Source organism: Salarias fasciatus, chromosome 22, assembly GCF_902148845.1.
Source record: "Salarias fasciatus chromosome 22, fSalaFa1.1, whole genome shotgun sequence".
Lineage (NCBI taxonomy): Eukaryota > Metazoa > Chordata > Actinopteri > Blenniiformes > Blenniidae > Salarias > Salarias fasciatus.
In genome coordinates, this window is record NC_043765.1 from 14,720,334 (window position 1) to 14,741,364 (window position 21,031).

Sequence of the window (21,031 nt, forward strand, 5' to 3'; positions counted from 1 at the left end):
GGCTTATGAGGTACTTCATGAATATATATAGATATATCAACCTTTTTTTTTTTTTTTTTTAGAAAAGCTCTTCGAAGTCATATTATTCCTTATAATTCCTATTGATAGCAGAAAATACCTCGTCAGTTCTGTTTTTTTTTTTCTTTTCTTTTCTCGAGACTGCTTTGAAAGTGCAAAAAACACAAATACTGATCGTTCTATGCAGCATCTACACGCAGGGTTGCATGATCATTAGAAACAGGTCGTTTATTGTTACTTATCGACGCGCCACAGCAGATTTCTACTCAACTTGAAAGAAGTCATCAATCGGATGGCGGGGATGGAGGGCGGCGGCGAGACGAGATACAGAGAGAGCGGGCCGGCAAAAGGCACACAGAAAAAAAAAAAAAAAAGACCGTGAACACGCCGGAGGTTTTTTCCACAACAACGTCACATGTACCTTTCATCCAAGTAGATTCCCTTTGTTATTGTCACATGTCAACACTACGTCTGGAGCATGGAGGAGGAGGGGGAGGAAGAGGGGGCGGGGCTAAGAGGAGCCGGAGACGATCACTTATTCTTATTGCAGTTCAAAATCAAACGCGGGCGTGGCTCCGCCAGAGGCGCTCATCGATACGGAGGGCGGACTGAGTTCAGCTGTGCCACACTGCGATGTTATTGCTCTACATACATGTTTTTTTTTTTTTTTTTTTTTCCTAAACAAACCTTCCTGGTTCTGCTGGAGAGCGAACTCACCGCGGTGAAGATCAGATTCAATGGCACGTTTTTTTTTTGTTTTTTTTTAAAAAGCTCCAGTCATTTCTACGCTGCGATTGAAAAGAATTGTGCCGAATATTTTGTTTCTCAAAAACAAAACGACAAAAAAAAAAAAAAAAAAACCCAATTGTAAAAATTTGGTCCCCGTAAATCTTCACCAAGCAGTCTGGCAGGTTTCACTCCTTTCATCAAAGATCAGCGCCGTCACGTTATACTGGCTTTCAATGGTTTGGTCACTACATTTGTTCCGTTAGAAACTGGGGATGGTATCCGGTAGCACCTGACACTGCTCTGAGGTAGTTTCTCTGTTTTGTTTTTGTGGGAAAAATAAAAAAGCCGAGTCATTCTCAAGATTAAAAAAACAAAAAACTGCTTAGTAAAGAGTACAAAAATAACCCATAGGTCTCTTTCAGGCGTGTGGATGGCGAGGGATTGGCTTGGCTTTGCTTGGCGAGGAGTCCAGATTGGATTTAGCGCCGTGGCCAGGTCTGACCCCGGACGGTCGCAGGATGCAGCTGTGTCACGGTCCGCTCCGGAGGTCACCGGGGGTCGACTGCAGACAGGAAGCCACGGCCGCACGCAGCGACTTCACCACACAGGTCAAAATGAGAGCATGAGCAGATCCGTCTGGGAGCCGCTCATAGTTACTGAAGCCTCTCGTAAAAAGAAGAAAAAACAATCTAGAATTTGGAATTTCATGACTCGGAGGCAAAAAATTATAAATAAAATAGTTAAAATATTTGTTTTTGTTGAATAAACCTAAAATAGAAGCCACACAGCTGCATCCTGTGAATGTAGGACTGAGCAGTCCTTCCCTCAGGTGTGTCGGTGTTTAATACCGAACGAGCGACACAAACCGCGCGGGACGCTTCGGAAACGTCTACATGGAAGCCGAATCGGGAAAATCTGAAGGCGGACGAGCTTCGCGTGAATCGAACGGCCGTTTCGACTGCTGCCGAATTTCGTGACCAATGGCAGGCGAGCTTTCGCGTGGCGCCGTTTGGACGCTCGACTTAGAGAGGATCTGTTCCAAGGACAAGTCTGCGAGGGCCGAGCAGGAATATTACACTGAAGAAGGCTTTCGTATCAGCCGGAAAGAAAAAAAAAAAAAAAAAATCTAACAGCAAACAAGATCACACACACAAACTATCGTATATATATTCTCACACACACACAGTTCTGTTTCACCAGTATGACCACTCTCTCCCCACCAGTGTGAAACATTTAGAACGAGGGAGAAACGTCTGGACTGCAGCCTTTTGTTCTCCACTGCGCTGTGGGCCACGAGATCATGAAATGAAAGTATTCAAGAGCAAAATAACACTTTCTGCAAACATTAAAGCCTACAAATAAAGAAGAGGGGGAGAAAATAAAACCAACAAAACCCCAAAGAAAAGGCTGTACACAAAGAAAGACGAGTATAAGTGTACTGGATGGATAAACTACACGACGTTACAAAACCACACAGCCTCTAATTACATTCGTTGTTAGGAAAATAGGCTCTAATCTACAAGAGATTCTTCTTTTTTTTTTTTCTTTTGTTTTCTTTAAATCAGCGATAGGTTCTCTACAAGAGACGCATAAGCAGCAGAGAGGAAGAGGAGAGAGGTTACTACACACACACAGGGCCATGGCTTAGAGGAAGAGGAAAGAGAGAAAAAAAAAAAAACCCTGCACAGGTTGTTTCTTCTGCTGAAGTCGGGCTTTGTGTGTGATCAGTCCGAAGAAACAAAAAGGCTGACGAGACATTTACACTAAGAACACCTGCTATCATGACCTTACAAGATTACTTTAGCTTATGATATGCCAGATAGTTTCTTATTCTATTTTTAAACAGGTCTATTCCCAAACTTGATTTGGCCACAAAAAAAAACAAACAAACAAAAGCTGAGGTGAATGTGTGCATCTATTTACATGTCTGAGAGAGAAAAAAAACAAACTACTGACACCAGGCGTGCCACTAGCGGGGGTTAAATGCCTCATTGAGCACCTTGTGCACCGTTTCTCCTTGTAAGTAGTGCAACATTCATCCAGGCAGGGCGCGCATCTTTAGTCTCATATAAACATTCTTGGTGTTTATTTCCATAAAAAAAAAAAAAAGGGGGGGTAAAAATAGAAGCCTCTTGAGTCCTGATATGTATCGTTTGTGGTGGTGTCCGACGCAAAGAGGCCTCACTCTCTGTACGCTTAATCCTCACTCGGCTCTTTGGCGTCCGGCGAGCAGCGATCGCACCGACGAGCAGCTCTTTTCAACACCTGTCGCCTTGTTTTGCATAAAGCATCTTTTTTTTGTTTTTTTCTTGTCCCTTCTCCTCGTGAACACTGTACAAAGGCAAAACACACCCTCAGCTAAATATTCCGCTCTCTCTTTCTACGTTTAAAGGCATAGGGATAGATCTGGAAAATGAGGCGCTCGACGCTGGTGGGCTTACTGGGCTTTTATTGTGAAGTGCCACCTCTGCTGAAACGGGGAAAGAAAAATAGAGAAGCTGCTGCCAGTCTGACCCCCCCCCCCCCCGCGATAAATACTCTTAATGCATGAATAGCTACCAAGACCATTCTTGTTTAGTGCAAAAAAAATAACATTGAATAATTGAGTCTCATGTCCAAGAAATGCAATGCCATTCAGATCTGGTATTATTAGAATAAGGTGCTGGTTTAGTCGACGTAAAGGAGCAGTAATGAAAAACAAAAAAAACAAAAGAAGACACCTTGAAGTTTTCAAGCCAGTTGTTTGAATGTGTGTGAAGACGAGCCGCTGAGAGCAGCAGGAGATTTCATACGGCTGACGGGTGTAAGAATTAACAGGGAATAACTGTCGCCGAGGTTTGGTTTGCAGGGATGACTTTTATTCTATCACGCTCTAAAGCCACTGCTCTCGTCCAGGGTGAAGACTGGGGGTTTTATTCGAAAGGTTTCTCGAGCAGTTTGGCGAAAAGTACTGCTCAGACGGTTAAAAGAAAGAAAGTAAAGGTGTCACCAGGAAAAAAAAAAAAAAAAAAAGTCACTTTGTCAGGTATCAGTGGTGCATAGAACGAAAGGAAAGAAAGCTGGGAAAGCTGTGTGTCAGTACAAACACGGGTCAAGGATTTGGTCGTACAGCTCCACACACACACACACACTCGCACGCACACATATATATACATAGATCCACTCTCAACAGTCTAAACTATGGAAAAAAGTCACACTACGAAAAAAAAAAACAGAGAAAGCTTGCTCACCACCGTGCACAACCATGCAGTTACAACCTCTACTGTCAATGCCAGACTCAAAGAAAGCCAATCAGAGAGAGAGAGAGAGACAGAGAGAGAGAGAGAGAGAGAGAGCAGGGGTAATTATACAGAAATGGCCCCCGGTGTGATGTTACCATTACACTAAAAACAGGTAACAAGAGGTAGAACACACGGCCATTTCCATGCAATTACACCAGTGTCAACGCAATGTGGGCCGAGCCTGCTGCTTCCACTGAGCAACACACACACACACACACACACACACACACACACACACACACACACACACACACACACACACACACCTCTAACTGAAGTCCTCTCCAAGCTCTGCTATCAAAAGTGCATCCAAATTTACATGTTGTGAGACCAGCACCCATAGGAACAATATTGACATCATAACAGTAAATATCAAGTACATAATAATTTTTTTTTTTTTGTTTTGTTTTTCAGAATGCCCCACAAACACAGTCAGTCGGATTTCTAGTTGCTTTACAGGTAATGAGCAGGAAGGGAACGTGAGAGGATGACTCCTCAGAGAGATTATTCGTCTGATGGACCAGTCCAGTGAGGATTTTAAGGTGGTTTACAGTGAACGTTTTCTAGCACCTAGAATCAAGATGTCCTTTTTTGTGCTTCCATATCTTTTGAGTCGTGTAAAAGTTCGTAATCTTGTTTGGCTAGGAAAAAAAAAAAGATTGTTACAAATGATACGCCCAACTTTTTTTTTTTTTTAGGCTTATAAAAAAAAAAAAATCTAAGTTACATCTGAACACATAAATACTCCGTGCCCTAATAAAGGCATGAGGATGCCGACAAGCACTAAGAAAATTCTGCTAAATGCAAAAAAACGCTTAAAATAAAACCAAAACAAAAAAAACAACGTAAAAAGCCCTGATTTTCTACCTCTACAAATGACACAGAATCACGTGAGAAAACCCCACCGCTAAATCTCTTGGTTAAAAACGATGCATAGTTAGAAAAAACAGACTACTAGTCTCCAATCAGGACTATGTGAACATTCGCCAGCTTAGCTTAGTAGTAAAACTCATGTGGGATGTTAAATATGTAATATCGTTAGTAGTAAGACTGTAACAGTCTTAGAAGGCAAGAGGATATTTGCATTTAAAATCTGTATACAAATAGAAAGTGGTAATTTAGACAACATGTGGGCCGGTCTTTAAAAAACAAAAAAACTACTTTTTCAGCAGCCTCAACTGAAAGCTTATTTCAAAATATACCTTATTACCAACATGACTATATAGTATAAAGACTCCAAAAAGTCGTTTTGCATAAACCCCAAGCTTTTTTTTTTTTTGTGCGACAGCTGCTCCTTTAGGAGTAAACATGGTACTGAGAGAGGTTCTTTAAAGGAATTTCCGTCAGTCGGGATGTAAAATGTTGCCGTTTTCACTCCACTGTACCGAACGCCTGCGTATCGAGAAGACACTGCAGGAAACACTCTTCTGCTGCTATATACATTAAAAAAAAAAACAAAAAACAGAAGATGTCGGACTTATGTGAACAAAGGAAGAAAGAGACAATTGTCACAAATGCCTAAATGTCTAACACATGAGTCAGCTACATGCATATTCGTTGCAGAATGATTGAAATGGGGGGAAAAAAAAAAAAAAAAACTATTGAAAGGAAAAAAAGAAAAGGACTTTATAATACGTTCCTCTCTACATTGATTTCCACATCATTTGTCTTTCATCAACACGGCTCAGAATACATTAAAAAAAGGTGTCCTAGTTGGGAGCCAGTCCCGATAAAACTATTTCTCTGTGTGAGAATCAGGTTACTGGTTCAGAGCGGGGCCGGCGGAGAAGGGGGGAGGGGGGGCCTGAAGGGAATTACTGCTCTTTGAATTTCTACCGAAATAACCGACGGCCACCTCAAGAAGAAACCAAGTGCTGGTTCTGGGGCTGAACAAATCTGATGCAGAGTCCGTTACGTTGTCACCAGATTTGGCATCAAACGGTCATTGGTGTTGATCAACGACAAATACTGACACCCCCCCCATCAGACGACCAATTCATCGAACAATTCATCGCTTACATATATAAGTGACAACAGAAAGATGGTCTCAAATGGCACTTTTCATCACATAGTGAGTGCCCTATGTGGAAAAATGAAATTACACAAAACCCTCAATATGTTAAGTACTTTAGTCCTGATTTAAGTACCCATTCTGGTCAGTGCACTTCGCTTCAATTGGCTGATAAATAATGTTTGTAGAGAACTAAATCATTAGGCATATAAACAGTGAATGGACCCAATCATTTTCTGATTTCTGTTTCCTTCTCCCCTCGAGCACCAAGTCTCTAACAAACAAAAACAGGAGGAGGAGGAGGAGGAGGAGGAGGAGGAGGGTGAACGGCTTCTTCTACGTTAAACCACTGAGCTGCATACGTTTCTGCCCACCGGGGTCAGAAGAGGAGACGGATTTCCTCCGTCCACCTACAAACGTTTCCCCATTTCTTGTCACGCTTTAACATAATTTGTAAGAACAGATTCACAAATACGCACAACATGTAAATAAAACCTCCTAAAGCTCTCTCCTCCACAAAGAGGGACTCTCTTACAGTCAAATAGCTGGCTTGCATTTGGTGGGTTTCGGGGGGGGGGGGGGCAGAAGTACAATTGTGGACATAAAGGTAACTGACAGATTATCGGGCGGGGCGGGGAGCTCGGGCTGTGACACCACTGCGATGTTAACTAGAGCCGGCTGAAACGCCGCCACCGGCCGGCCGGCAGTAGTGTGTTCCCTCGGGGTGGGTGGGGTGGGGTGGGGTGGGCTCACCGACGCCAACCTCTCAGGCAAAGTACATGGTGCGCAGGGTGTCCTGGTGGATCTGAACGGCCTTGGCCAGGGCTTGGTGGTCACGCCCGTTGCTCTGGCCAGATGTGTGACTGCCTTCAGCGCTGAGAGAGAAAGTCACACGGGGTCGTCAGCGACATCAGCCTTCGGCAGGATCGCGCGATTGATTGGTCACGGAGGGAAAACGGCGCGCCGGGTCTCACCTGTCGTGCTCTTTATCCACCAGGTGATAGCGAGCCCGGAAAGCCACCAGATGGGCGTAGTAGGCTGGTGCGGGGATGGAGACCGACCGGGTGCATCGCACGTAGGTGTGGCAGAGTTGGTAGGTGAGGACCTGCAGCTCGTCTGATGAGAAGTGGTTGTCGTCCCAGAGCACGTGGTAGTGAGACGGCCTGCTGGTTCCCTGAGAGGAGAGGCCAAGAGCGGCGGGTCAGAGACAGGATTCAAGTGAAGACTGGAGAGGAAGTAACGAAGCACTCACCTGAATGCCAGCATGACTGCAAAGGTAGAAGTCAAACTCTGAGGGGTGGGTGATTTTGGTGTCCACTGTGGTGCCTGCGGGAATGTTGCCGCTCTTCCCGACCTGCGAAAAAACAAAATTTGAAGATTATATTCACGTATATTATAATCATCTCCTGAGATCTTGACAACTAAATCATACATTTACCCAGAAAAATAAAACTTCTCTTATCATTTAGGAAACTGAAACAAATTCCTTTGATTGTTGACGACGCAACGCTCACCCTCTCATTTCTGTCCATGCAGAACAATCTTGTGTGATGCCTCTTCTGAACGACCACGAAGGTGATTCCGGGCTGGTAGTCCTTCTCCAGTTTGATGCAGGCCTCGCGGATTGCGAGAAGCTCATGTTGAAGAACCTGCAGATTAAACAGAGTATTAACACAGCCGATCACTCCCATCAAACAGAAACCATCACAAATGCTTCTCGTGTCTGGAATCTCCATGAGAGCCTTACCTGGTTGAACTGTCCCTCAGAGATGCCGTCTCGATAGTAGATGATCCTCGTGGGCTTGAAGCGGGTGGATTTGTAAAACTGGATGAGCAGCTCCCTCACCATGGTGGCCAGGTCCTGGATGATGTCCTGACGGTGCTGCTGCACCCTCACCGTGGCGCAGTACCGGCTGGGGTGGGCGTCCATGCTACCAACCACCTGACACCAAAAACCAAAGTCAGCAACTGGAGGAATTCTGCCAAGGTCACAGCTGTTTTTTTCTTTGTTTTTTTTTTTCTCAATGATTTCCTTTAAGTGTTGAGATTTTCATCCTGTACAGACTAAATAAAGAAGAAAAAAACTAAAGCAGTAGTTATTTGGCACAGCGACCGCCTTGTTAACCCTCAGTTAAGGTTTTGTGCTAAATGCAGGACTTGTTACTCACAGCGGCGATGGATGGCTTCTTCCCATCTCCTGCTGGTGGATGAGTCACATCAGCGCCAAGAAAAATCACCGGCTGCTGGAAAACCATCGGCCTGAAACCAGATTGCGGAAAAACAAAAGAAGAGAAAGCCCGAGGTAAACTTAAAAAGCGGATTCCTAAATTTCAACTGCCGCTGCTGAACCGACTTATGTTTCAAAGTGCAGTTCCACTGACCTGCCCTGTGGGAGGAGGATGTTGTTCACGCCGCCCAACTTCACGTTGATCTTGAGACAGAGGTTGGAGAGAGTCTGCGGCGTCGTCTTCTGGACGTTCTTCACCTGCACGCACTGCGTGGCCATGCCGAGCACCGTGTCTCCGACTCGCTTCACCTCGGCTGGAAAGCAAACGGAGAGCATGAAGATGTCTGTTAACCGGCCTCCACCCCCCCCCACTGTTCAGTATTATGACAAACACCGACTATGAATTATTTCATGTATTTTGATGGTGTGAGTGGATCCCTCACCGTAGACCGGCGTCTTCCCCGGCAGGATGACCACCACCAGCTGGAGGCCTTGGTAGGTGTATTTGAGGTGTCTGAACATGGGCTCCACGCTGTCCGCTCCCTGGGCGTACTTACAGAAGCAGGGCTGACCCTGGATGGGCATCCCTGCGTCGCGAGAGATCTTCCGCAGCTGATCCGTGAAAGCCCTGAGAGAAAGAATTAGATTGACAACACAAGTGAGAACATTTTCTATCATTTTTATTTCATACAAAACATACATATTCCACTGTTTAGTCTCCTCAACAAAGTGAAGTTAAAGCCAGATCAGAAGCCTTGAAAACACATGCTTGACTGTCTGACACTGTTCCTGCACAACTTGTTTTTGAGATGAGAAAAGCTCGCGGACGGTAGAATTAGAATCCGGCATTCATTTCCAAAGTGTCTGTCCTCTTTGTACAGAACGTTTCAGACAGTAGGCTCAGAGCTACTCGCCATCGCCAGCCCTTTAATCATAGGCTTGCTGCCATCTGAGTGAATAACGGCAAGAGGTACACGACAACTGGAAATCCGCCGGACATGCTGCAGCAGACTGGGTTTGTTCTATCTCACTCACTTGAGCAGGAGTTCAGTACACTGCCGCTGCGGGGCGAAGCAGGCAATGGCCCAGACTTTGATCTCGATGCCGGTGTGGAACTGCTTGTTCCTCATGTCCCAGACTCCCTGGATTGGCGTGGCTATTGCTTTGTTCTGCAGATCGCAACAATGGCAGTTTAATTATGGGTCGACGTCGCGCACAAGACAAAGTTACTCCAACAGAAACTCAAGATGTGTTCATAAAAACACCGAAAGCTGCGGTCAAACCTACCCTGCCGCCGTACAGTATTGAGGGAGCTTGGAGGACACGTCCGTTCACTTCTGTCATCTCGTCTCTCACCATCACTCCAAACTCACGAACGTAAGGGTCGGCGTTGAAGTTGGCACTTCTCATCTGAAAGGAAATAAACTTGTTTCAAACGTGACCCGACACAGTTCTGACACGGTGGACGCCATTATCAGGAACCAATCGGCAAGACACACCGGGACAGCGTTCAGTGTTCAACTGAACGAGTGGACAACATGTCCCAGAACTTGTTCTTATCTCAGCTCAGCAGTTAAGAAAAGCCTATTTTTGGCGAGATACAGCGGCAGGTGGAGTCTGGACGGTCCTCGCTGACCGAGTGAGTCACAAAGTTTCAACTGACAGCGCCACAACTCACGTCAATTTAAAGCTTCCTCAGGTTTCACTACACTTCAGTCCTTTACATTTTGAGACAAGTGCTTTTAAAATGAGGAAAACAAATGAAACACTGACTGTTCATTTCAATGGATTGACATCTGATTAATCTGGTTTATTTGTGGTGGCTTCCTGAGAACGTTCACTGATGGCGATGACTCCGGAGCGGCCAGATCAGTTTAAACGGAACTCTGCTCTGATGAGTTCTTTAATGTAGCAATATGAGCAGAGCATATGGGAAGTATGGTTTTAAACACAGACTGTCCTTGACGTCTGAATTGGAGGACATTCGCACGACATTCAGAATAAACAAGAAAAGAAACGCTCTCACCAGTTTGCTGATTTCATCCTGACGGTCTGGTGCGGATCGGGCTGTGGCACGGATCATCGTGGAGGTCTGATTGTCTGTCAGCTTTTTGATGCAGCGCTGTCCCGCCACAATGTTACACACCTGGAAATAAAGACGTTTTTAAGAACAAGCGCAAAAAAATCTCAATGTAGACATTGTCAGCAGGAGAGAGTCTGGAGTCCGCTCACCTCGAGAGGTAGATAGGTGTGCTTCTGCTCCTGCCCCACCTGTAGACAGGGGAGGTGGGGGTACCGCAGGATCAGCTTGTATTTGTCTTTGAAGTACTGTGCTACTGTGCATTCAATGGTTTGGCCGTTCTCCTGCTGCAGAGGGAACCTAAGGGAGTGAATAAATGAAACACCATGAGGGCGGAACAGTTCACGTCGGCAGCAGTGGGAGAGATGCAACACTCGTTTGATACAATTTTACCTTCATCAAACAAGTTCCATGGATAAATCTGTGACTATTTAGTTACATGAAGATTGTTTATGATCCCTTTCTAATAGAACTTCTTTAACAACACTTCTCAGAAGACAGTTTTCAGTCTTTTTACTATATGTGGACCAAAAAAAAACAGATTTTAAAAACTGTTATTCAATAGACGAAGAAAGCTGTTACGTTTGGTGGCTGGCTGGTCTTCTGGTCACGTTGCACACTCTGTATTTCCTCTTCATCTGCCCACAGTGAGTGATCTCAACCTTTAATCCTGGATGGAGAATATTGGGGGGAAAAAAAAGCATTTGAAAAAACACGCAACTTGCATGAAAATGAACAAACAGACAGAATATTGAACAATGATACAGAACAAGTGAAAACTGAAGACATGAGCGCTGCATTTACGCAGTTTCCATCAAGGAGGATGAGAAGTGATCAAAACCCCGGCAGCCGCTCCAAAACAAATCGCACGCACCTTTGATTTCTTTTGTGAATTTCACTCTCTGTGAGTCTGTTAAAGGCTTCTGTTGTTCTTCAATGCTTTTGAAATCTAAGACTTCACACATGAACTCAATCACAGGCTGGGCTTTGTAGAACGCAGTGGCCGAAACTGCAGGAATGAGGAGAGGGGCAAAGAAGATTAGATCCAGTGAAATGACTCAGTTTGAGGTGAAAACGCGCTAAAAGCAAATGACGCACCGTCGATGTTGAGCATCATCTTCCAGAGCGACGGCCTGACAGACTGGTGAAAACCAAACCACACCTCTCGACCTCCACCCAGGGGGTTCGAGCAGCCCTCAGACGGAGTGAAGAAAGAGCGGCCCACCGGGGTATACCTGGAACAGGAGAGAAAACGCTCAAAATCAACATGGGGGGGGGGGAAGTCATTCAACAAACTGACGGAAAAAAAATTAAAAGTATATATACATCCTCATATTATCTAATTCTATCAGATATTTGCATCTATTGCATTTATTTCAATATAACATTTTGAAACAGATGTAACAGTCAAATCTTCCCCTGACTGGAAGACTTCACAGAGCGAAACGATGCTGACTGAAACCCAGGTCACACAATAAATCAACCTGTCGAAGCAAAATTCATAAATAGACAACATTCCGGGAAGGCTGTCTGACGATCACTGGTATGCATCACTGTGTGCAGCGTCCAGATGTTAGCAGCAGGGAGGCGGAGCCTCCCCACATCAAATTATACGTCTGGAAAATCCCACAGATGCCGGCGCCAAATCAGCCCCTCATCATATCACCTCAATAACCGGCTGCAGCAGAAAGGCCGAAAGGAAAGAGCCAAGTCTCACCTCATTGAAGGCAAATGTCTCATGACCACATCCAAAGCCTGAATGGTCTCGAAGGGGACGCTGGGCAGCCGTCCTGACAGCGCCTCGTGCAGAGCCTGCAGGCTGACGCAGGACACCCACTTGATGGACACTTTGAAGCTGCGGTCTTTGCCTTCACCGGGAATCGTCACCTCTAGTTCAACCTGTGTGGGACGCAGGCAGGGAAACAATGGCAGCCATCAGTCTCTCTCTCCGAGAAGGAATTTTTATTTTAGTTGGCTGTCTGGTAAAATACATACTTTCTCTCTGCCTATGGGTAAGGGCATGGCAGTGTACAGGTTTTTCCTGCCGTCATACACTGGCTTTCGATCACCAAAGATCTGTGTTTTAAAGTGCTGGACCATGTGCTCCACAATTTCACTGAGGACAAAGTGAAAACAATGAATTACCACCAAGATGAACACAACTTCTACAGTGACAGAGAAGAGCATTTAGGTGCACATACCGATTGACCCTCCTGGGGCATTTCTCAGGCTTGATGTCAATGTCATAATGGTAGACCTCCAATTGGGGGATTTCCATCTCGAAGAAGTTGGCCTGGAGCTTGATTGTCCTGCCCATGGTGCCGAAGTCAGGCCGTGACGGTGGCTTGAACACATATTCTGGCACTGGGGATGAGGGGGGGTCTGAAACAAACAGGACAAGTTTTGAAAAACCACACTTTAAAGATTGTGTTACAGAAACATCAACAAGATCATACTGATAACACCAATGGCAGATTCTGTCCTGAGAGACAAGTTCACATAAATAATTTGGGGATATTTTAAAAATTAGGTTCACTAAAAATGGGGTTTACTTTCATCAAAGATGAAGCAAACTTTTTCAAAAGTTTTTTTCTGGGGCTGTAACGGACTCTAAACTTCAAATGACCTTGACTAAACTGCAAGTTTTTCTCCAAGTCCGTTCATTTCAGCAGATACATGATGGACAGGACACGCAGTAAACTGGCTCATAAATATGAAAGTCAGAATTTGTTCAACTTTCAGGGAGCAACTTCTCTTTGACTTGCACATGAAACAAAGAGCAACTTTCCCAAATCCTTTATATTCTGAGAGTGCAGCCATTACTGAAGCAGCCACGTTCAAGAACACTCCATAATGACCTGGTGCCAGCCACTGTGTTTCTCAGGCAGTGAGTCAAAACTATGTGATATTTCTTGATTCACATTCTTTGAATTCTCTTGATCATGAAATACAACATTCACAACCAACAGCCTGTTAATTCATCACATGTTGTAAAATTAACAAGAATGAAGGATGTCAATCGATCAGGTGATAAACTCATAATGATAATTTGACTGACAAATGCCAGGAGCAACATTTTAAATTCATAAATTTGTTTATGAATGAGCATAAAGAGGTGGGAAATTTGTTGTTTCGACGCACGACAGAAAAGAATTATTGCTTTGGCGGTCATGATTACACCTTCCAGTTAAAAGAGTCATATCTGGATACTTTGTTCAGTGTTTTGTCTGATAGTGGTGAATAATATTGTGATACTTCACCACAGGGAAGATTGGTAAAACATGCACACACTCACACTGGGAAAGAAAAAAGCTTCCGTCTTATAGGAGCACAATAGTTCTACTGCATGCATCATGAACAGTATGTGCCTTGCACCACGCCTCAGCCAAAGGTGAAATCATCATTAATATTCACTGACAAAGCGACTCAGTCTAGTTATATATGCTGCAGACATTATGGCTCAGTCATAACAAGAATGCCAGTAAGTCTTTTATCATCAAATATGCTCAAAGTATCAAACACCAATATGCTGTGTTAAGAGTGTTTGAGCACCTTAGACCAGCTGTTTTTATGTTGAAAGACATTTTGATGCATTTGCAACAACATCCTGAAGACAGTGATAATCTGTCATCAGGAGGAGTCATTCATTCTTTGTATCTGCAGCTTCACACAGTCCAGTTACACACACACATCATCCTCCTCAGCACCTTATCTCTGTGCTCCAGCGACGTTCTGACAAAAGAACACCCATAGAGCAGGCCGGCGGACCGCTTTTAATGAATGAGTGAGTAGAAATTAACAGCACTGAATGAAGTGTGCTTAGTGGAATTCCACTTTGTTTGTCCCGGCCTTTCCCGTGGGAGGTCAATGACAGATGATGATGACAGTCTATTCAGCCCATCGCTTCTCATACCGTAGGTCATCACGACTGGGTAGTTTTTACACCGGATTTCATGAGAGGGAATGAACCAACTGAAAGCGATTTTACATCATGCATGTAAAAGAAATGCTCTTGCACATTTTTGACAGCATATCCTCTTTTCTCCCAAGTTCATACAGTAAGACATTGTCAGTCAATAAACTTTTGATGCTCATCATATGAAAGAAGAATAATGCAGGATGTCAAGTTGACATTTAAGTACTAATTTATCCAACTCCAAGGGTATCATTTGTGGGAGACAAAATTCACTACCAAACTGAGATCAGAAATAACATATTTAAATCATGTAACTACTTTCTACTGAGCAATAGCTTTATATTAAACTAAATTTAAGGTATTTATTGGATGGTAAATTCCTTCCTAACTTCTCACACAAAACACCAGAGACTCATTTCTACCAGACAGTACTTTAAAATGATTGGTGACTCTTGCAATGAAAATGCAATTCAAACATTACACATTAAAAATCCAGACCACGGCTGGGACCGGCGAGGAAGACTTACCAGAGCTTATTGACCCAGAGGAACCGGGTCCCTCGTGCATCTCTGTAGCTGCAAAAGAACGAAAAAATTTAAGAAAGTTTAGTGTTTATCAAGTGTGATCCACAATGTCCATACAAGTAAATACTGGAAAAATATATTAGTTCACAGGTAAGCCTCCACCAACAGGGGAACGAAGGATTGCAATTTCTACAAATGTAAACTTGGAAAAAAAAATAAATAAAAATCTTCTTTTCGATGGGTCCTGCAGTCACTTATCACACCCAAAAAGTGGGCCACAATCAAGAGACTCTTATCAATGTGCACACAGAAGGTGTTTGAGCAAGCTGGCAATCTCACTCTACAGAAACCTCCCATTCACATGTAAATGCCCTGCTACTCCTACCACCTACGAAGAAAAACTACTTAGCAGAGAGTGAGAGTTCTACCATCTGGAAAGAGGAAATCATTAAAGCCAAAACTCCTTTTCTCGTTACAATATGGCCAAATTACAGGCAACTGAAACTACTTGACGCCAAACTTCAAAATCTCTCTCAGTTTCGAACAATCAAGTATAATAACAATTGTGTTTTCAGGACAGAACGGTCCAGACGTTCGTGAATGTGAAGACTGAGTAAAAATAGAGCAGCATCATTAAATTGATGAGATTTAATCTGGACACCGTGAAGCTAATCTACGATGTGTGATCAGATTAGATTGTATGGTCGGCCGCTGAGTGCCGCTTCACTTAAATTACATCTACGAAGCCTCAAAACTCTCAACTGCAATCATCTGTGGGCTGATGGAAATACTCTTTGACATGATGTAGATAAACTCGGTAAATACTCTGGAATCAGAGAGGGAAGTTTGAGGCAACGCGGTGCCGCTGAAGCTAACGTGGCTAACAGCAGCTTGTTGTTGTTGCACGCTAGCTAAGCTCGCTCCTACTAATGCCTCCACTGGGACGACATGTTCTCCAACAAATGCTGCTTTCCGTTTTATGACTAAGAAAACAAAACGGGAGCTGGCAGTGCGTCTAAGCGACGACTCGCTGAGAAGTACAGGAAATTACTGAAACTAAGTTGGTGTATTAATTTTCGTTAGCCGCATCACTTAGCCGATGCTAACGCTAGCAGCAGTACTTACCTCCAGCAGAATACATTTTGTCGACTTATTGAGGCGCGTGTCGTGGACGTACGGATACTCCACTTCAGTTTGGCCAAATTCCTCCGAAGCTCATACGTGCTGAAAAGTACGTATGTGTCCAAGAGTACAGTTTAAAAATAAAAAAAAATGTCTTGAAACAAAGATATTTAGTTAGCCAAGTGGTAAATATGTGGAGTCTCTCATCCTCGGCTCGGCCCCATCCCCCCAACACACAAAACTGGAGTCGAGAGGCATGCGCGTCAAGAGGGTTCCCTCCCACACACTACTTCTTCCGTCACACCTCCGCCCGGCTGCGTTGAATCAATCAAAGGTTCCTTTGTCATGGTAAATAATAATTCTTTGGCAAAAAATGATTAGGTCCGGTGGTGATGGATCCATCGATCTAAAATTAACAAAATTCACAAGTATAAACCTGTATAATTAATATAATTTTAATCTAATAATATGATGATATGGAACATAACGCGTCGTATCTACATAATTTTAAATTTTAGTCGAGTGCCTGATTCACACACAAAAAAAAAAATAATAAAAAAATTTAGAACTCCAGTCATTAGTTGAGTCCCACCAAGAGTAAAACGCTGTTGGAGGACACCTTTCTTGTGTTTGAAGAGGGGGGAAATATCTTGTTGTTAAAACTCTCTGAATGACGTCATACGCACGCTACCCGCTCTGCGCGTCAATCCAGATTCAAATAAAAGATGATCAACTTTTCCAAAAATAAAACATAATTATCGACTTTTTAGAACACAGCAATCTACTCCCGTCCAGTAAATGTACTTAATGAATAATTTATCATCTGATAGAACAAGGCGGGAAGAAATCATTAGTGTTGGGGGGGGGGGGGGGGGGGGGGGGGGGGGGGGGGGGGGGGGGGGGAGTATTTCCGGGGTACTGAAATGAAGCGCTTAAGATAATCAACATCGCAAGTTATTATTTTATTTAATTTATCACTAATAAAATTATCACATCTTACAGATGTGAACATAAAGTATAAAGAGGGGATGATTTAGTGAGATTTTCTGTCCACTCCTAGGCAAGCAAACAAAAACTCTGCAAAGGCAGGACCATCTAAAATGATTACGTATGTTTTTAATGTTAAAATTATTATGTATTATTGTATGTTGCTATAAATGAATGCAATTTCCTGTTATATGTCAAGTTGTGGATGTTTTGACTGCAAAATCATTAGGGTTTGGTAATACAAATACAGGAAATACAGAATACAATAAAACAAAGCAATTTTTGGACAGTTAGAATGATGTATGCTTTAACACTAAGCAATTAAATACCTTAACTTTTCTATATCATCATATTGCCCATATTTGTTCACATAACATTAAATTTGACCGCATACTCATTGTCTGAGCCGAAATGTGAGCCGGATCTCTCTTTCCCCGCTGGTCGGCGCTGTTCACCACCAAATACTTTGACTGAGGACGGAGGATTTGACTCGCTTTGAACGAGGCTTCTATAAAGGAATGGCCCCAGGATTAACATTTATTGATCTCTTTGGACCTAAACAATACGACCACATCAGAGCTGCTGATGACATGTTGGATACTCTGTATACAAACAGCCTGTTAGATGTGACTGACGCTTTACTGGATTTCCCACGAGCTTGATCTTATTTGATATTATTATATAAAATTATCAGTAAATGAGCACAGTGGTCATCAAGAACCCTTCCGTTTCGTGCGTTAATGTGAAATAAGTGGAATAAAATGATGCTATACTCGCATATATCGTTAAATAATTGGATAATATTTGTTTTAATCAAATGTTCTAATACAGATTAAAACAGACAGCCGTAATAATCGGTCAAGTCTTACATCAGCAGCCTTTTTTTTTTTTTTTTGTAACGACTTCTAATTCGTCCTGGTGATGAATTGGCGACACTGTAATTGCTTCCATTGATTGAATGTATAAAAACACAACAATGCAGCCTCGTAGCCCGGGTGGTTTCCCCCTTATAAGAAAGCTGGCTGAGTGAATTGGGTGTAGCTGTGTCTGTGTGCGCCTTGGCCAATGGAACCAGATCCTCCCTGCAGTGCGTAAGAGCGCGATTTAGGATTTAACCAAGTCTTTGCTGCGGGGCTGGCTCCAGTCTTCATCAGAGCCCGACGGCCTGAGAGCCTTTCAACAATGCCACTGTAGTTTTCTCTCCATGTTGGAGTCAGACTCTCTCGATTTTTTAAAGTTAATTGAATAATAATAAAAAAAGAAAAAAAAAAACCCGACATCGCTTTTTTTTTCTTTCTACCGAAGTATGACTGGAGTTTTCGACCGGAGGATCCCGAGTGTGAAACCTACAGACTTCCAGAGCTCCTTTCAACTCTCCACCATGCACCATCCGTCTCAGGAATCTCCTACTTTACCGGAGTCCTCCGCCACGGATTCTGGCTACTACAGTCCGGCCGGAGGAGTCTCTCACGGCTACTGCTCGCCCAGCTCCACGTCCTACGGGAAGCCTCTGAATGCCTACCAGTACCAGTACGCGGGTGTAAATGGATCCGCTGGAAATTACTCGACAAAATCCTACACTGATTACAGCTCGTACACGACCCCCGCCTACCACCAGTACGCCGGGGCGTACAGCAGAGTGCAAGCCCAGCCGAGTCCACAAGGTACGGCACGACGCCTTTTATTTGACCGGCAATGTGTTGGTGTTTTGGGGGTCAACTCATCAATTCATTTTTATGATTTCTTTTTTTTTTTTGCTCATTTTTTAACTGCATGGCTCCATGAAAAAAACAAAAGAACAATGCGATCAGAAAATGCTGTTCGCGTTTTTATGAGTAGATTTAGAGAAGGGTTAATATTTAGATGGTAGATTTGCTTTTAGATAAATTAAATACAAATGGTATCTTTTAAATGGATGCACATTTTTGTATATCGAGAGAGATTTTTTATTATTATTATTGCACGGTGCATTCAGAGCAAACGGCATACGATCTTATTCTTATTGTGTGATTGTTCCAACAGAAAAAGAGATAAGCGAGCCTGAGGTGAGGATGGTGAACGGCAAGCCGAAGAAAGTGAGAAAGCCTCGGACTATCTACTCGAGCTTCCAGCTGGCCGCCCTGCAGAGGCGGTTCCAGAACACACAGTACCTGGCGCTGCCGGAGAGAGCCGAGCTGGCCGCCTCGCTGGGACTCACGCAAACACAGGTGAGATTTCACATTTTCAATGTATGCCGTAGTGCAAATTAAATAAAAAATGATGTTAGCAGATCTTAAAAAAAAGGTCTCACAACTGATGAATGAGTGTTTATGGCTTTGTCTTGTGCGCATTTTACGCACCACGCGTATCTCTATGAGCGGCTTTTAATCGAGTCTTAATGGTTGCGGTTTTGGCTCTTTCTTTCTTTTTTTTTTTTTTTTAGGTCAAGATTTGGTTCCAGAACAGAAGATCCAAAATGAAGAAGATCATGAAAAACGGCGAGCTTCCCCCGGAGCACAGCCCCAGCTCCAGCGACCCCATGGCCTGCAACTCTCCACAGTCCCCGGCTGTCTGGGACACACAGGGCCCCTCCAGGCCGCACAGCCTACAGCCACAAAGCATCAACACAACGTCCTCTAACTTTTTGGAAAACACGGGGTCGTGGTACACCTCAGCCGCCAGCTCCATGAACCCCCACCTTCAGACCAACTCCATACAGCACTCCTTGGCACTTGGAGCAGGGACGTTATATTGAAAACCCCTGTTGTTCATTTCATTTTTATTTTTCCTCCTTCTATGGGACTCGTGTTCACATTTCAGAGGAATATGCAATGTATTTGATGCCAGTCATAGAAGAAACGTGTAAAATGTGTAAATGTGTGCATGTAATTTATTGCATTTTTGGAAGACTATTAAACGTTTAAATGGACAATAGACCTTTGAAAGCTCCCGCCTCCCTGCAGTCTCTTGTTATTTTAACCCTCAGTAATTCAAAATAGACCCACAGACATGAACAATGTGTGTGAGCCTCAGGTGATCATTTCACACAAGCTCGTAAATCACAGCTGCGACATGTATTGAGATGAATTATCTGCATGTAATTGTTTTTTATGTGCCATGATAGCCACAGTCGATTTTCCGGTTTATTTATACGGCCTACATTTCTTTATTATTATTATTATTGTTATTATTATTTTTATTATTATTTATATTGAAAGATTGTCTCGTTTGTCTGCAAAATTCTGCAAGCAGTTGTAATATTTGCCTTGGAAATACATGCATTTATGTCAAACATATTGACTTCTTGCGTTTTGGTTGAGACCAGTTTAGCATTTATTTGGCGTTGGATGGAAACGTTTTGGGAATTATACCACGAATTATATGCATTATGAGGAATTTAAGAATGCTTGGCTCCGTGTATTAGTGTAAACCTTAACATAATTACACCTATATTGTTGAATCCAGGTGTTTTGCACTGTTATTGTTGGGATTTTTGCAGTTACGTTGCTGTATTTTTCAACATAATATTGCATTTTTGAATGATTATCTCGTTTGCAATATTTTCAATATAGTATTGATGGAATTTATAATGATATTTTAGGTTATTTTATTATTATTATTAGTGGCGGTACCGGTATTATTTTATATAAATATATATTTTAAATCATTCGTGTTGTATTTGAGTTGGAAAGTGGCTGGAGCCTTTCAGATGGTTTCAGGTCGGCTCTTAAATGCCTGCTCCTCGCTGCAGACAGTCTGCAGTCTCTCTCGCTTTGTGTCCCCTACAATTAGCCGCTTTGAATGGCAGAGAGGAGGCGAGGGGGGCGGCACGGAGATCTGAGACAATCCGCATTCCTGTGGGGGTAGACCGGCTCCAGAGCTCTGCCACTCCCGGCCGCAGCCCACCTTCCGGGGTAAAATGTAAAAAAAAAAAAAAAAAAAGAAAAAAAAAAAGAAAAAGAAAGAAAAGAAAAAGAAAGGAGGAAAGCAAAGGAGAGAAGAATAAGGAAGTAAGGGGGAAAAATGCTCCACAAATTCAATATGTTATTAGTAGATAGTAAAACCAACGCAGGCAATGCAAAACAAGAAAAAAAAGAAAGAAAGAAAATGCTGAAAAAACAAAGACAGAAACAGGAATTCATCTAATTGAACTTTCT

At 43.2% G+C, this 21,031-nt stretch overlaps 2 protein-coding genes across 2 annotated transcripts; one reads left to right on the top strand and one right to left on the bottom strand.

Moving 5' to 3' along the window:
- Positions 1-5,748: 5,748 nt before the first annotated feature.
- Positions 5,749-16,126, bottom strand: ago2 (argonaute RISC catalytic component 2). The gene is made up of 20 exons (XM_030082273.1): positions 15,912-16,126; positions 14,790-14,837; positions 12,548-12,728; positions 12,342-12,462; positions 12,064-12,245; positions 11,445-11,581; positions 11,221-11,355; positions 10,929-11,016; positions 10,499-10,646; positions 10,293-10,412; positions 9,554-9,676; positions 9,302-9,435; positions 8,710-8,894; positions 8,421-8,580; positions 8,208-8,298; positions 7,787-7,981; positions 7,554-7,688; positions 7,292-7,393; positions 7,014-7,213; positions 5,749-6,914 (listed from the first exon to the last, which is right to left on the bottom strand). The coding sequence occupies exons 1-20, from the start codon at positions 15,925-15,927 to the stop codon at positions 6,806-6,808; spliced, it is 2,610 nt and encodes an 869-aa protein (XP_029938133.1). The 5' UTR covers positions 15,928-16,126; the 3' UTR covers positions 5,749-6,805.
- Positions 16,127-17,989: 1,863 nt separating this feature from the next.
- On the top strand, positions 17,990-20,235 carry dlx5a (distal-less homeobox 5a). The gene is made up of 3 exons (XM_030082342.1): positions 17,990-18,559; positions 18,918-19,102; positions 19,318-20,235. Exons 1-3 carry the CDS (start codon positions 18,202-18,204, stop codon positions 19,627-19,629), a joined length of 855 nt encoding a protein of 284 aa, XP_029938202.1. The 5' UTR covers positions 17,990-18,201; the 3' UTR covers positions 19,630-20,235.
- Positions 20,236-21,031: the final 796 nt, after the last annotated feature.